The following is a 16,909-nucleotide window of genomic DNA, read 5'->3' on the forward strand; positions in this document are numbered from 1 at the left end:
CTGCTAAGGTCGAAACCGCGCAATAGCGATGAAGTGTATGGTAAAAGCATCTTAGCTTTTTTTCTGTTCTGTTTTTTATAAGCTTTATTTGAGTGTTAGTTATTTCACACAACAAAAAAAAATTAATGTGTCAAGAAGTAAAAAAAACAGTAAAGATTATAGCAGCTTATTCACCTATCTTCCAAAGATGAAGAGTTAATAATAATATATAACAATATTAACATCTAGGACCTTACGTTCTAAAATCACAATATGATAAGAGAAGCTGTAAATGAGGGCTCCAGATATTTCGGCGATCTGAGGTTGTTAAACTGGCTCTAATATTACACAATACATGAGCCTTCAGAATGTGGTTTTCATCGGAAATTCGACCACATCAGCCGAGACATTCGGGCCAGCAGCCAACAACCATAACCACTGTACCACCAAGGTGCAGCCCAAAGCTTATTCAGTTGGTCATCTTGTTCATGCATCACTGTGTTCAGAAATGAAAAGAAAAAACAATGTGTGCGTCTCGACAAAGGGGGACCATGTCATAATGCAAACTTCTGTGGGTCCCGACTAATGTTCATCAAGATTCCTTTCTAGTTTTATCTATGACTAAATCGTACTTAACATTTTGCTACACTCGCTTACAAAATCATTGCCGTATCAAGATACCTTATTCACTCTGCTAGAGCGTACAGCATATCATGACGTACATGCAGTCATACTTTACAATTCAAGTGTTTTGTTCGACCTAGTATTGAATATAACTATCGCAATACATTCTTGTTTCGTCTCATCTGCGGCGTTTTCAACTTATTTTTTCCAGTTGCATAGCGTCTTACGAAGCTTTGTTCTATACATTTTTCAAAGGTCCCGCTGGTGCAGCAAAGCAGGCACCGAAACAGGCAACACAACACAGGCAGCTAAATAGGCCCATTCTACTTCCCAAGCCTGCAGCTATTAGTTGATGCTACAGAGACCTTTGTCTGAGTAAATTATCATGAACATATAATATCCCGAAGACGCCGGCTACTCGTTCGATAATGCGCTGGGATCGAGTGGATTCATTAGCCCAATAGCAAGGTTACGTATAATTAAATAGCCAGTGGATTCGTGCGCCAATACGATATTCAAGTGTGTCTGATTCTTTTTTCGCTACGCAATGACAGCGCATTCTCACACTTGGTAAACAACTGCAGAAACATAGGGTGGTAAGGGTGATACAATTTTTTCGCTCTACTGCGCTGAATAGTTTCGGAAAAAAGAAATAGAAACTATGAGGTGTAAGCTGGTATCGAAAAAATTGGTTCCAAATCTGCATGTTACACCGCAAATGTAGTCAAAAGACGATAGTCTTGCGTCTGGAGATAGTGAACAAAACGTTTATCTGATGTTCTACGCAAGAAAATGGGTGAATGGTATTCTGGAGGCACTGCGTTAGAGTGTCTCGAGTGCGTAGCGGAGGCGAACGAGTGCATCGAGGATGGATGGATGGATGGATATGGCTGTACCCTTTAGATCGGGCGGTGGCTAGCGCCACCAAGCCGTAATACCTAATGAACCAAAAACTATATTTATTTTTTTCCCTTAAAAAGTGAGTTTGAGGATTCGTACTTTTCAGTGAAGAGTTTAATTTTCACTCGTGCCTTGACTTTAGCCACCAATCAGATAACCTCCTTCTAGTTAAGTCTACCCGCTTAAATTTTATTTTGCCCTCCCGGTCCCTAAACTCCAGTGCTTTGAAAAACTCTGCGCCATCATCCTGAACTATAGGGTGAAGCCCTTTACAGAACATTATCAAGTGTTCGGCAGTTTCTTCTTCCTCTCCACACGCACTGCATACTGTGTCTACCCCTTCGTATTTGACCCGATATGTCTTGGTTCGCAGTACTCCCGTCCTGGCCTCAAACAGTAGAGAACTACCCCGAGTATTATCATAGATCCTTTCCTTGACAATTTCCTGCTTAAAAGTTCGATAGATCTCTAGTGCGGACTTCTTAATCATGCCCATTCTCCACATGTCAGTCTCCGTTTCCTTCACTTTCTTCTTAACCGATAGTTCTTTTTGGTTTGGCCACCTGCTGTTTTCTAAGTATTTACCAGTCAACTTCCTGGTTCGCTTCCTCCATTTTGTATCAACATTCTTTATGTACAAGTAGCTGAAAACCTTCCTAGCCCAACGCTCTTCCCCCATTTCTCTCAATCGCTTCTCAAATTTTATCTTGCTGCTAGCTTCCCTGCCCTCACATGATGTCCATCCCATATCACCTTGTACTCCCTGATTTGGTGTATTCCCGTGAGCTCCTAAAGCAAGCCTACCAATTCCACGTTGCTTAATTTCTAATCTTGCTTGAACTTCTGATCTCATGCACAAGACCGCATTGCCGAACGTCAGCCCAGGAGCCATGACTCCTTTCCATATTCCTCTCACAACATCATACCTATTGTAATTCCACAGTGCCCTATTTTTCATGACTGCTGCATTCCTGTTACTTTTAGTCGTCACGTATATTTCGTGTTCTCTCAGATACCCGGTCCCACTGCTTATCCACACGCCCAGATATTTGTATTCATCTGTTAGACAGATAAATACAAATATCTGGGCGTGTGGATAAGCAATGGGACCGAGTATCTGAGGGAACACGAAATATACGCCACGACTAAAAGTAACAGGAATGCAGCAGTCATGAAAAATACACGTTAGACACAAGCGCCATCTGGCAGTTATCTTCGAAAACGAAGGTGTGCAGCCCGTGGAGAAAGATTCGCGCCAGTCTCAGAGACGATAAGGTGTAGAACGCAAAGCAACGAGCAGGTGCCACCACCGAGACGTCGCAGCAAAGCGTTGGAAACAGCCCTTTGAGCATCGCGTTGCACTGCCAGCGCAGCGCGATAAACGCTACATTCCTTAGAGTTAGTTGTGTGTGCCTCTTCTAGTATAAAGACAGACATACAAAACTTTGAAGTGATGTTATGGCGCCTCAGATATGCGCAATATTTGCTTTTTAATTGGCAATCGCACAACTATGAACGCTTAACATTGAGCAATATTGGTGGGCGCTGCAAATTTGTTTGGCCGTTTGGTGCCGTTTCAGGTATCGTTAGGGCGGACAAAAAGACAAATGTACACACATACAGACCAAAATTTTTTTGTCGAAGGTTCCCAAGAGAGACTATCGTCTTTAAAAAAATTGCGCCACTGGCACTCAATCATGTCAGGCTCGGGCAAAGCAGAGCTGGTCTTCACTCGCGCGACCCAGGCTTCACAGGAACAGCCACCCATTTTATTTTACCCTGAACGCTGGAGCATCGACCGCCGAGTCGGTTAGCGCCTGTTCAAGGCATCGTGGTGTCCGGTTCCCAGAACAGCCCAGTAGAATACAGCTGCACAGAGGAGTTCATCACAGGCATGAACGTAATTTTGCTGCTGTGCTCGGTTAAACGCCGCTCATAGAGTGGGCGATCGACTCACGCGGCTTCAGGTTAAAAAAAATGGGTGGCTGTACATTCCCATGCACGCCAACGCACAAAGTATTCACGTGGTTCGCCGCGGTGGATCAGTGGTTCCGGTGCTCGGCTGTTGACCATAAGGATGCGGGTTCAATCCTGGCCCAGGCAGTTGCATTTTGGTGGCGGCTAAATGGTAGAGACCCCCATATTTTGCGATATGAGTGCACGTCAAAGATCCCCAGATGGCTGAAATTTCCGGAGCCCTGCACTGCGAAACGCCTCATGATGAATAGTGATTTGGCACGTAAAGGCGTATCAATGCCGTAAGTGCACAAATGATCACCTTGTAGAGCGAGAATATTGGCTAGGTATTGGTCAAGTTCTATTGGGTATCGCTTATAAAGCACAGTAGCAATTAGCTTAACTATCTTATTGAACTCATTAGGCCATTTATATTAATTGGCGTAACCAGCATATCTGATGCTTAGTCTTGAATAGCTTGCAGCTGATGTCAAAACAGTTTAATTAGTTAATCAGCCTTATTAGTACAAATTACGCTCCACCCTAATTTCATTATTCTAACCTACCTTAATTGGTAGGAACACGGTTAAATAGGCTTAATTATGCTTGGCTGTGTAGACTTGTGTACGCACACCTAGAAGCAACTTGGCTTGAAAAGGCCGCACCACCACGATAATGATAGTTGCTTGCTTACATCGCGAAGCGGCCACATGGAAGGCCTAACAACTGTGCTGTCATGCTTTCTGGTACTGCATTTCACAGCTGAGTTTAAGGCTTCACCATTTCGGCACGGCGAATAAAAAGTCTAAACTCATGAACAAAATCTCATCTTAGTGAAATTATCGCTGAAAGTATGTCACATTGCGACTGAGACAGTGCAGAACAGAGAAAGGGAATATATTACAGCCATGCACGCATAGACTGTATCGCCACTCTAAGAATTCTTCGGGGAACCTAACTCGGTTAAGCCTTACTTTCCTTGTTGCCATGTCTGGTGGTTATATTCACGAAGCATCGACGTGCATCCAGCAAGCAACGTCGTCGTAAGCAGCGCCTCCTTTTCCCGTTTGCGCGATTAGTGTTTAGTAAATGCACGACTACTGCCATCAATTCCAAAATACCTGCACGCTCGATTACCATCTCTGTCACATGTGGTCGGTACTGCTCCTACAAGGAATACTCATTCTGACTTGCCCGTTGAAAATGCAGGCTTTCGAAGCGCCTTCTAGAACGTCACGAAGTTGTACATTATTAAAGAGATCCGCATGCGCGACGCTTGCTGACGCAGTAAATGCCGAACGTGTCATCAGAGGCGCTTGTGCGTATTTAATAAAGGACTGACGTTGTGCTTTTTTTGTATTATATATCCCCGTTCAACAGCATAAAACAAAATATTCGTGCCTTGTTGTCTCTGTTAGTGTGTGCCTTTTCCTTGTACTTGTTGTTAGGAAACAATGAGGCGAAAGTAACAAAGAAAGAAAAGAAGACACGTCGTTACGCCAAGGCAACAAAATAGAAAATAAGATGCGCACCGCTGGTGCAGGAAGTCTTCGGCTCCGGTGTTCGGAGAAAATGGGCGTTGTTGCGTGCCCTGCGTGTACTGCGTGCCAGTCGCAAGCCGGTGCAGCTTGTCCCCTCCTTTATTGCAGCCAGAAATCCCAACCCGGACAGTCAGCGACCCGTATAACTCTTGCGCAGCCTTCATCTATTGATTTCAGGTGAAAAATGGAACGTTCTGTGAAAGTTTCAGGAAGACAAAAAGAAACACATTTGTACGTCAACAGACTGAAAAACAATCGCTTCTTGCCACGATCGTATGTATGCGTTGTGAAAGTGCGACTGAGTGCTTTCTAAGCAATTGCTCATGCACACGAACTTTCGGCCTTTAAAAAAACTGTGCAGTACATTATGTCTACATATATATATATATATATATATATATATATATATATATATATATATATATATATTTTGTGAGCTTACACGGAAAGGGAAAGTACAGGAATTCAGAGTCTCGCTTCAGAACAGGTACTCGGCTCTTCTCAAGGAGGAAACCAGCCATAACCTTGACGCAAGGAATGATAATCTGACGACTATAATTAAGGAGTGTGCAGTGGAAGTTGGAGGAACTGTATTTAGACAGGACACTGGCAAGCTGCCCCAGGAAATGAAGAATCTCATTAAGAAGTGCCAAAGCATGAAAGCCTCAAGTACATCAGACAAAATAGAGTTGTTAGACCTTTCGAAGTTGATTATTAAGCGTAAGGTGTCCCACGTAAGAAGATATAACATGGAGAGAATTGAACACGCTCTGAAGAATGGAGGAAGCGTCAAAGCAGTGAAGATAAAACTTGGGATAGGCAAAAACCAGATTTATGCACTAAGGGACAAGGAAGGCAAAGTAACTACCAATATGAGTGGAATAGTGTACATAGATCTGTATAGTAGCTAGCACAACCATGACCTTAATATAAGAACTAGCAGTAACCCAGATGACACCCACCAGTAATGATAGAAGTCAGAGAAGCCTTGGAGAGCATGCGAAGAGGCAAAGCTGCTGGTGAGGATCAGGTAACATAGATCTGCTGAAAGATGGAGGACAGATTACAGCTTGTGTGTTCTCACGTGTGATGTGAACACTGAATCTCTGAAACTGTTGTTTTCAAAGATACGACATAAGCTCACTTCACCCAGCTTTGAGCTGCTTTTTTCGAAACTGTGCTATCATTTTCGACACTATTGTAACCATTTTATGTACCACCCCTGCTTGGATCGAGAACATTTGCAGTATATTGATATATAACACCTAGTAAATGCGAACTTATGTACAAACTAAGGAGGGGTACAGGGCAGGGAACGAAAACTTCAGCGCTGTTGGTCAAGCTCCGCAAGCTTCACGCGAAGGTAGCGGTTTCAGTCCCCAGATGTGGGAAGTCGCTCTGATTGTTAGTTTGCTTTCAATTACCTTTACAGCTTCTGCACCACAATTAAACGACAACTAATGCAATACAGGCCGATACAGTAATAGAGTACTGACCTGTGTGTTCGCAAAGACTGGAAGTTGAAAATAAACCACCGATTTCATGTCGTCTGAATGGCAAAACTCTATTACTGCTCTAAATAAGAAACGAAAGTCTCAATAAAACTCCAGGTGCTAGTCTAGTGGTGTCAATAGTGTTTCTCTGTCCAAGTAGATTTACTTATTTATTTATTTATTTCTATATTTTTATTATTTTTTATTGTTTTATATAATTATTCATACTGTAAGCCTTAACAGGTTCTTACAGTTGGCTGGAAACCTTTCGTCATGTTCAACCAACAAGCTCAGGCTGGCAGAATTCTCACTTGTGTTTCGTACTGCAGTTTTCGACGCTTCGGGCAAGTACCCGACCGGAGCACTTCAAGCCACAAAGTCGGACTTTGGCGCCTTCGACGAGTGCCTAGAGACCGTAGTGAAGGACAGCCATGGCTATGTGGTGGCACGTGGTCAGTATTGCAATCTGCTCTATTTTGGCGGGAACAGCAGCGACCTCCAGAACTACATCTTTCCCGCCATGACAGTTGTGCATCCTAGGGTAAGTCTCCAAAAACCGCAAACCTTGCATGCTAGATATGGATGTCGTAGACCACACGAGCAGTTGTGCATGCATCTCTGTGCGTTTGTGTGTTGCTCCTTAGCTCCTTCGCTCCCTCACTATGAGATATCCTTGAGCTTCTGTCTGTCTTTACCTTTTCCCACTGCACGGTAGCAAACCAGATATTTTCAGGTAACATCCCTACCTTTTCGCGTTATTTTGGTCCTCTTCATGGCGAGACCAATTCAAAGCACCTTTCAGCACCTGTGATCTGCCACTAGTTATTCCCGATTGTGCCGAGGTCGTTTTAACATGACAAAAAAAGTCTCGCCCGCGTCTTCCCACAGGTAGAACTCTAGTAATTGCGTCGCAGAGTGGAGGGGATAATATCGCGTGGGCTTTGCGAAATGGGGTATGGTTTGAGAATGCCTAAATGCTATTTTAGTCTTTATTATTATTCTTTATTGAATAAAGAAGAAGTGGTGGCTTCAACATCAAGGAAAAGCGAAATAAAGACACCCTCGACAGCATTCGAAACACGCGATCCAGTGCTTACGTATACGGGGTGGCCAGTGAATGGTTGTGCAGCACGAGCGATTGGTTTTTCACTAGCAAATGCTGCCTGCGTCAGCCTTGCCAGGCGATAGAGTGGAGTGGGGTGACAGTTTAGCGGGTGTCTTCCTGGGCCGGCACGAGAAACGTGCATGCGGCACTAAACGCGAGGCGCGAGCATGCGCAGTGAGAGGACGGTGCCACCACCGACGCCGAAGTGGGATATCATGCGACTACGAAACGCTCTGCGTTTTAAAACAAGGCAATATTGAGTGGGCGAATGGATCAAAATTCGCACATCTGCAAATGGCCGATAGCTCTCGCCGCAATTGTCTGAGGTGATTGACAATTATGTTGGAAATTCTTCCCCGTGTCTACAGCGGCGTGAGTGGCGTCTAGTGGGGATTCGCCGAAAGGGCGCCAGCACAATAACTTTGGTTATGACCGCGCACTTTGAAAGGTATTCGACAGTAACTTTAAATCACAAAACACGCGTCCTCTTTCCTATATTGTTGATAAAAAGTTGCCAATTTCGTGACGCGTCAATTTTTCTATGCTTTTAAAAACTATGCAGTCTCTTACACAACGATGGGGTTCGTGCATGTGGTGTACACAATTGCCTGAAGCTTTATGTCGTGTGTACATATATATATATATATATATATATATATATATATATATATATTTATTTATTTATTTATTTATATATATACATATATATATATATATATATATATATATATATATATATATATATATATATATATATTTGCGCCGGGGTAATCCTACGTGCTTACATCCACCATTAACGTCATTGTCGGTGTGTTAAACAGATCAGTGGGAACTCTACAAATCGGCATCGCTGCGTTATTATGTTACACGATTTCTCAAGTTTCACAGTTGTGGAGCAACATTTTGTGTGTGTGTGTGTGTGTGTGTGTTTGCTTGTGTGTGTGTGTGTGTGCATGCATGCGTGCGTGCGTGCGTGTGTGTGTGTATGTGTGCGCGCGCGCACGTGTGTGTGTGTGTGTGTGTGTGTGTGTGTCTGTGTGTGTGTGTGTGTGTGTGTGTGTGTGTGTGATCCTGCTGCTTTAGGATCCACCTGACGGTTTAGCTGCCGTATATAGACACCTGCGGAGATATTATAAGCAGGAAGAACATCGTTGAGGGATAAGACAAGTCTGTTGTAATACAAGCTATACAGACAGAATAAATAGACGAGTGCTTAAAAGTTTGCCACTGCAAAACCTTGTTCGTTTCTTTGTATCATAAAATAAAACTAAGGAAGTGGCGGGGAGCAGATGATAAAGCCCAACAACAGAAGATAACACGCGCAAAGACCTTGCAACACCGAAGAAAAACGAAAACGAATGTGCCTGGTTTGTGATATTGTGGCTCAGCCTAGGCACGGTGGTGCGGAGAATTCAATGCGGCAGTGTTATTTTCTGGTCAAGTGAAAGAGTTCATGCGAAGCTTAGCCCACGTTTGTTGCAAGGTAGTAGCTAGTACCCCCACACCTATAAGCATAAAGAGAAAAGCAAAAAAGGCGATCAAAAGGGATGTTTGTGTTTTTCTTCTTTATTTTTTCAGTATACATTATATGTTTTGACCATTTATTTACATTTACAGATCATTAAGTTTAAAAGTCACTTAGTGAACCCCACGACGCCAACGTTCCGTATAGGGCTGTGTGTGCTGAATGACTGCGCGGAAGAAGAGCTGCAAGAAATCATTAATGCAGGTGAGCCACACTCCTCGCGGTCTCAGAAAACGATTGTAGCTGTGAATATATAAGCTCGTCATTTAATTATGCGCAGTGCATATTTGGGGCTCCTCGGTACATAATTATGCTCTTCTACTGCGATCGGGCGTGCCGGCTGCGCGGACCCTTGGGAATCGTGCGTGTATGGCGAGAGTATCAACGGCAATTTTCGTATGACAATTACAAATCAGGTTCTTTTTTTTTTTCAGGCACTACCTACTTTACACGATATACAGAGGCAAAGAAAGAAAGGTCCATCTCGACAGACTGGTGGATCAGAGAGTAGGGTGCTCGACTCCTGATTCAAAGGTCTCGGGTGCAATACCGTCCGCTGCGTTCACATTTCGAGGTGAAATGGTACAAGTCCGCGTGCTCTGCGATATTCGTGCACATTAAACAACACCAGTTAGTCAAAATTTTCGGACTCCACCACGTCTCTCATAATTAAGTGATGTTTTGGGACGTAAAACTTCAGATATCATCATTATAATTATCGTTAGGCAAAGAAAGAAAGATCAGCTTAACCATTGTTGCATTGGATATATCATTGAGGGGATGATCTCCTTGCACCACACTATCAAATGTGTGTAACTCCAGCTCAGACTCGACAAGCATCTCTTCCCTCTCTCTCATCTGTCACTCACAGTGTTAGAGGCCCGAATTCTATGGCAGATGTAATACAATTGCGTGATAATCCACTCTACCCTTTTTCTCAATAAATATATACCTGACGCCTGCTGCCCCAATCACCCCTCCGCATGTACGAACCCGTCACAGCCGCTTTTTCACTGCCCAAGTAACGCCACTTGGTTCGAATGAATGGGCGCTGAAGGGGAAAAACAAAAGCGTCGACTGGCTGCTTAGGCCTACGGTCGAAGTGCTCGGCCTTCAGTTTGTGGCAGAAGTAAAAGTCTATTACGATTACTATTACCATTTAGACAATAGCACTCGCAACACTCGCAACTTTTTGTGTCGAATGGAAGCCGATCACAATACCCTTCGTGACACTTGCTTAAGATTTACTTCATTTTCCCATCACTCCTTTTCGGACGTCCCACCGTACGGCGCGTTCCGGAACAGCGCTTTAAGTAGTTTGGCGTTTGAAATATTAACAAAGTGAGGTGAAAATGGCTATTAGTAAAGAAAAACTGTGCCCCATTCGCTTAAAAGGCCTCTAAATTACCCAGAGGTGGAAATTCAATTTTGGTGTGGCAGTTCTGCATGACTCTACAGAGTACACGTAGCCGTTAGAATTGGTGCAGTAACAGTGCAGCTATCCGTGTTTGATGATCCGAGGGTGCCATTGCTCGTCTCACTCTTTCCTTCGCTAAGCTCCATTCGTCGGATGGTGTACACTCTAAAAACCCCTTTCGCTCCTCACCATGAACCCTCTCAATCTCACATGACATGCGGCACCACTGACGGCCTGTTCGATACAGCACCTTTATCCGGTGGCGGCGGCTCTATTCTTTTCGGCTAAACACTGCTGTTGCCGTGCCAATCTGTGTTCCTACGAATCATGCCGGCAAGAACCCCATTTTTTGGGCACCCCCTTAAAGAATCGTCGACATGATGAACACGTCTTTTAGTGACACGCTGAGACAGAGCACTTCCGCTCGAGCATGGTCAGCTTCTTGCAGACTAAGTGGAAGTCGTAGGTTTTTGTTCGACCAATCAAAGCACCTTTTTAAGATAGCATCACAGATTGAACTTGTTGACGTTGCACACGTCAGTGGGAATGGCGGAAAGGCCAGGAGGGAGGATATACGATGTTTTTTTTTTAATTTTTTGCGCGTTTGCAGCTTTTAGCGCTGCCCCGTGTAGCATCGTTGATTGTGAAGGCAATTTGAAGAAGACGCGCGTGTTCACTCAGATTGTTTGGAAAACTAATATAGGCTGTTTAGGGCTCTTTAAGGTTAAAGTACGAGTGTTGTTTGTCAAAAATGAATAAAGGGCGGTGACATCATTGGTTTTCTCCTCTTCTTCGCATCTTGTTCATCACTCTATCAGAGCCAAGAAAAATCTAGCTTATGAATGACTGCTTGATGGGTTCACTCTAATTAGTAAATCATTTTTGTCGAAATCGGTCAGTATCCTAGACAAGACGTAAATGCCTCCTTTGGCGCCTGCGGCAAAACCTGAAATGATGTTTTATGTGAAAATTATGCCCTGAAACGACAAGTGCTCACCCACGTAAGAGACGCCCGCGCGTGCTCGTGTCTGCTCCTGGTATTTGCATTTTAAGAATAAGTTTGAAATAGAGCTGAAGTGAAGAACCTGAAACCAATTGTCAAGATGCTTTCACGTATTATGCGCGATCTTAAGTTCAGGCTGTCTTTTCAGCAAGCATTTTGTACTTTGGTTAATTCATTTTTCTGATGAGCTGACAGGTGACAACAAAAAAAAAGGTAGCTTGCGCAAAGTATTTCAGGGAAAAAAGACCATTCATCCTATTGTCGTATCTCATAGCCCTTTTGTAGTTAGCTCGGCAAGAAATAGTTATGACTACATACATTATCACGTTCCTAACAGAGATTGGAGGAGTAGTCATTGAAGGCGTTAAAGTGGCAAGTCCGCTAATCACTGTCTTGTCAAAAAATACCTTATGCCGATGCGCGAAATGGTGGTATTTTCTTCCACATCTTCCACGATGATCAAAGAAGGTTCCTGAATGCGCAATCAGGGTGCCATATTCTTGCATAGTTCACTGTATCAGGCGGCCGCATTATGCATAGTGCGAGCACAATTGCTCACGTACCTTTGCGAAAGCCCCACATTTAGCTGGAAGAAACGAATGCACCATGACCGTATACTGCTGGTACTACATCCCAATATGTGAGCTCATTTGTCGTGTTTTTTTGCTGCTTCCGGTGAACCATGGTGTCGTTAAAGATAAACTACTAATTGTTTGTGAAATTTCAGGTCTAGTAAGCTTCTGAAACAGTATGTTGTTGAAAATTGCGATTGCATAAGTACCAGAAAGTGACGGTTCCTTGCCCTCAACGTTTTAAAACTGGGTATTAGGAATTTTCAGCACAGATTTATGAAACTTTCATGAACTTTCACTCGTTCCAGTTGCCCCTGAAGGAGTAGTACTACGGATCAGTGACTGCGTCACTGGAGAATTTCCTCCGCTCAGCAGAACACAGATCATCATCACGTGAGTGCAGGGCTTTCCCAATTAAGTTGACTGCAACGGAAGCTTATAAAAAAGCATGAGTTGTAATAAAGAGCGGATCTGCACCGAGTTACTACCTCGGCACAGATAGTAACTTGCTCTGGAGTACTTCGGAGCCTTAGCTTACAATATCATTCTTTGTAAATAATTTCATTATATGCCCTTTTGAAGGTTAATACTAAGCTTAATCATTGACAATGTTGGTTTCGTAAATGTTTACAACCTTTTTGGTGTAGTCTTTGAAAGACCGTAGTCTTTTTGGGAATCTTCGACAAAAAAATTTTGGCATGTCTGTCTGTACGTTTGTCTGTTTGTCCATCCTTAACGATACCTCCAACGGCACTAAACGATGCCCCGAGTGGCCGACCCCATTTGCAGTGCCCACCAATATTGCTCAAAATTCAGTGTTCATACTTGTGCAATTTTCAATTAAAAAGCAATTATTGCGCATGTCTGAGGCGCCATAACAACAAGTCATTATTTGGTATGTATGTATTTTTACTTGAAAAGGCATACATAAGTAATTATAAGGACCGTAGCGTTTATCACGCTGCGCTGACATTGTAACACTTGCACGAAAAAGCAAGTGTTTCCAACGCTTTCCTAAGATGACACGGTGGTGGAACCAACCCGTCGCCTTGCGTTCTACACCTTATCGCCTCCGAGACGGGCGCGCACGCCGCCACGCTTTGTTTTCCAAGATAACTACGTGAGCGCCAGATAGCGCTCATGTCTCACGTGTGATGCGATTTGATGCGCTCGTTCACCTCCGCTTCACGCTCGAGGTACTCTAACGCAGCACCTTCAGAACACCATTCACCGATTTCCTTGCGCAGAACATCAAATGAACGTTTTGTTCACTCTCACCAGACGCAAGAATATCGTCTTTCGACGACATTTGCAGTGTAACATGCAGATATGGGGCCAATGTTTTTTTTGTCAAATCTTTGAGTGCTCGTGAACGATGTGTTATGAAGTACAAGTTATCAGCACGTATATCTGCATCGTATCTTCCACTTCGTCCCCTTTTTGGATCCTATATACCGGCTTGAGCCAAGAGTACTTTGCCTGCAGTGTCAAGGTGTGTTGCTTCCACAAAATAATTCGGATTCGCATCGAGAGCAAATGCATCGTGAGTTGTGACCCTTGGTACAGCCGAAAACTATCACAAATGTTCTTTTACAATATCCTGGCAAGAAGCAGCACTGAGATTGCACTTTCCGGCAGCTACATATAGCCCGACAGAACTAGCCCATTCTGGCAAAAGGCCAGTTTCGGGGTAGAAAATACAAGAATACCGACCAAGAGAGTCCTCACACCTCACTTTAATCAAAGCGCCCATTTATTTGCATACACTTTATGGGCCCACTACACAGTATATAATTCTCCCAGAGCATCACCTTCTCTTCTTAGCTAATGTCAAGTGGTGGTTAACTTTGGAAAGCTCGTCGCCATCTAAGTAAGTGCGTTCGTAGAAGAGGATTTGCTGAAATGACGTCCATACACCTTTTTTTCATTCTTTTTGAAACACACGCAAATTATAAGAGCAGTTTTTTTTGCACTCGTGTAACTTCTGAGTGGGAGTTTATGACATTTACCTGTGTTATATGTATACGTACAGTATTTTGCAGTAATTTGAGCATCTTGCAGAAGACTTTTTGCAGCCTTTGTTTCTCTTGACCTATTGGAAACTTCTTTTTAAGTTGTTTTATCATGTTATTTTCGGTTGTACCTTTTACCTCTATGTTTCCTGTATTCTCTTAGGTTGTGTTTGCATGTAGCTGGGCTTACAGTTTACCAGCTCTCCATCGATTTCAACCAGTGAGAATGCAGTGTTCACCTTATCCTATTTCCTTCAGGTCAGTTTTGGGCACCATTGCCAGTCTGATTGTCCTAGGAACAATAATCGACATAGTGACATCAATTACAAAACCAAGTAAGTCAATTCTCTCATTATGGTTGGGCCCATCTCTCTTTTCCTTCTCCTGAGCTATATTTGTTGTAATGAAAGCCGGACAAGTTTTCGCAACCTTTCGTGAATGCCTTTTTATTTTACTTTCAGTACATCAGCCTTCAATGGAGTAGAGCCGCTCGAAATTCCATGCACTAAAAAAAGTGCGTAAAATATTGTAGTACATAGTAAGGACTGTTGCTTTTCTGCTGGGCCATTAGATTGCGAATCGTGACTCACTGACTCAGTGACTCTCTGAAGGGCACTAGATTGTAAATAAATAGCTGTGGTTGTCCAAATGGGCCGTTGAAAGGAAAGTCAGTGCAATGTGTTGAAGATCGTTTAATATTTCTGCGTATATAGAAGTGTCTATTTGAGACGGAGAAAAGAAACCATTGCTTATGAAGGACATTCACCAATGAGTGCAGGTTCAGCGTATTTAACGGCGATACACTGATTCAAATAACGCCTTTGAACAGTGTTTAAGCGTTTTAACGTAACAGGGTATAACGTAAAATAGCCAGTTCACACAAATACCAATGTCGATGTCAGCCCCGGATTCGTAGGTTGCGAGAAAAAAATCAGGGTTGCACGTTAGCGACAACTTGAAATACATGCAAATAAACAGCTGATAAAAATGTTCTATTCGGGTGGGTATTACACCCAGGATTTTTGAGCGGCAAGAACGTGTTTTGCCACAGAGCTGCACCATGACTTGATAGTCTTTCGGAAAAACACTGTATGCGAATGTCACGTAGTGTGAGAAATCTTCCTAACGCATGTAATACTGCACTTCAGAAGCCTAGAAGAGCATCAGGCGTAGAATGATGTGAATTTCTAAATAAGTGGTTGGTTTGAAGGCACGCCAACTGCAAAGCGCAAGGGCATAATAATCATCATAATCAGCAACAGAGTGAGCTCAGTGACGCGTTGTGGGTTCCTGTCCAAATTACAAAAGCATTATGACGATTGGGCCCTTCTTGACTTTACTTACAATAGGCATTATAGGATACTTTGTAAGGGTCAATGTTGCATGCACGGGCATTCTGTTGCAGATGTTTGTTTCAAAAATAAAAATTACAATCTGCGTAAGAGAGATGCACTCACGCTCGACAAAGTGTGCACTAACTTCACTCTCTAAGTTAAGGTACATAAGTCTCAACTTGAGTTTGAACAATGCTTAATAGAATTTGAAGAATGTTTACGAAAGCCAAATATCTGCCAATCATCGTGACATATCTCAATAAACAAATTAATGGCTCCATCATGCGTGTCTCCAGATTTTTGAGGAAATAGCAACCTCCTAACTAGCCAGCCATTAGTTTGCGAAGTCAGAGGTTGCTTGCAATTATTCAGTAACTTAGTGGTATCAACTTCGACGAGCTGACACTTCAGCCACACTGATGGCTCAGGGCATATATTCTGCTCTGGTCTCAATATCGACGGGTTCAATCTCGACTGCGGCGCCCACACTTCTCCTGTGTGCGAAATGAGGAAACGCTCCCACGCTCAGATTGTGGTAAACGTCATGGGCGTCTAGGCGTCGCCCAAATCCCGAGCGTAGCTTTGGGGCATCAAACCACAATCCTTAATAAACGAGTGTGTATTTTTATTTCTTACAGAAACCTCGAAGTGCGTAGGCTTGCTAATCGAGACGTTCAAGTCTTTCTCTCTGGTGTCAAACACAAGAATGTTGCTCAGTGTGGCAAAGGACAAAGGTTCCGACTCGTACAGCTACCGTTTCCTGCACGGTGTCCGCTTCCTCAGCATCGCCTGGGTTGTTGTCGGCCACTGCTATGGCTCTCCGTCTGACACATGGTGTGAGTGAAATCATTTTGAGCTATCTTTATTTCGCTTGTATAACAATTCTGGCTGAACCAAACTTTTAAAAATGACTTTGCGAAATCCGAAATGTCATTTTTGATGGTGAATCCATTTTTGATGGATTCACCATCAAAAATGACATTTTTGATTTTTGATGGAAATGCCATTTTTGATGGTGATGGTGATGATGATGAATCAGTACGCAGGTTTCTCGTTTTGGCTCTGGTTACTCAATTTTAAACTCTATACTGTCTGGCAAAGTAAAACACTACCTAATTAAAAACAATAGTGGATTCATTAGGTTACCTTGCAGAACAAGTTGCTACACAGTCTTGGTGGGAATACCAGCAGACCAAATGAGGCTGAAGAAACCGAGACCAGGAAAAGAGACAAGAATTGGAAAGTGGCTGAACTTCCAATGGAATTTTTTTTTATGAAAACGCAAAAAATAAGCCGACATGAGCATATGCGCAAACAAGAATCACACAGAAAGGCCCCATATCACGGCACGATAGAATCGCTGTCAAGGTACCAGAGCTCTTTGGCATTCAGGAAACTAGATGACGCGCTCACACAGTTATCAGGATCAAGTTCACAGATCTGAAAGG

At 43.2% G+C, this 16,909-nt stretch overlaps 1 protein-coding gene across 1 annotated transcript in view; it reads left to right on the forward strand.

The window, feature by feature from the left end:
• LOC119161143 (nose resistant to fluoxetine protein 6) overlaps positions 1 to 16,909 on the forward strand; it is a 139,167-nt gene that overhangs the window by 53,334 nt on the left and 68,924 nt on the right. The window contains exons 2-6 of the mRNA XM_037413495.2: positions 6,823 to 7,034; positions 9,216 to 9,327; positions 12,424 to 12,508; positions 14,386 to 14,462; positions 16,100 to 16,297. Coding sequence (XP_037269392.1) covers positions 6,823 to 7,034; positions 9,216 to 9,327; positions 12,424 to 12,508; positions 14,386 to 14,462; positions 16,100 to 16,297 — 684 coding nt within the window. The remainder of the gene's footprint in view (positions 1 to 6,822; positions 7,035 to 9,215; positions 9,328 to 12,423; positions 12,509 to 14,385; positions 14,463 to 16,099; positions 16,298 to 16,909) is intronic.

Source organism: Rhipicephalus microplus, chromosome X (genome assembly GCF_043290135.1).
Source record: "Rhipicephalus microplus isolate Deutch F79 chromosome X, USDA_Rmic, whole genome shotgun sequence".
Lineage (NCBI taxonomy): Eukaryota > Metazoa > Arthropoda > Arachnida > Ixodida > Ixodidae > Rhipicephalus > Rhipicephalus microplus.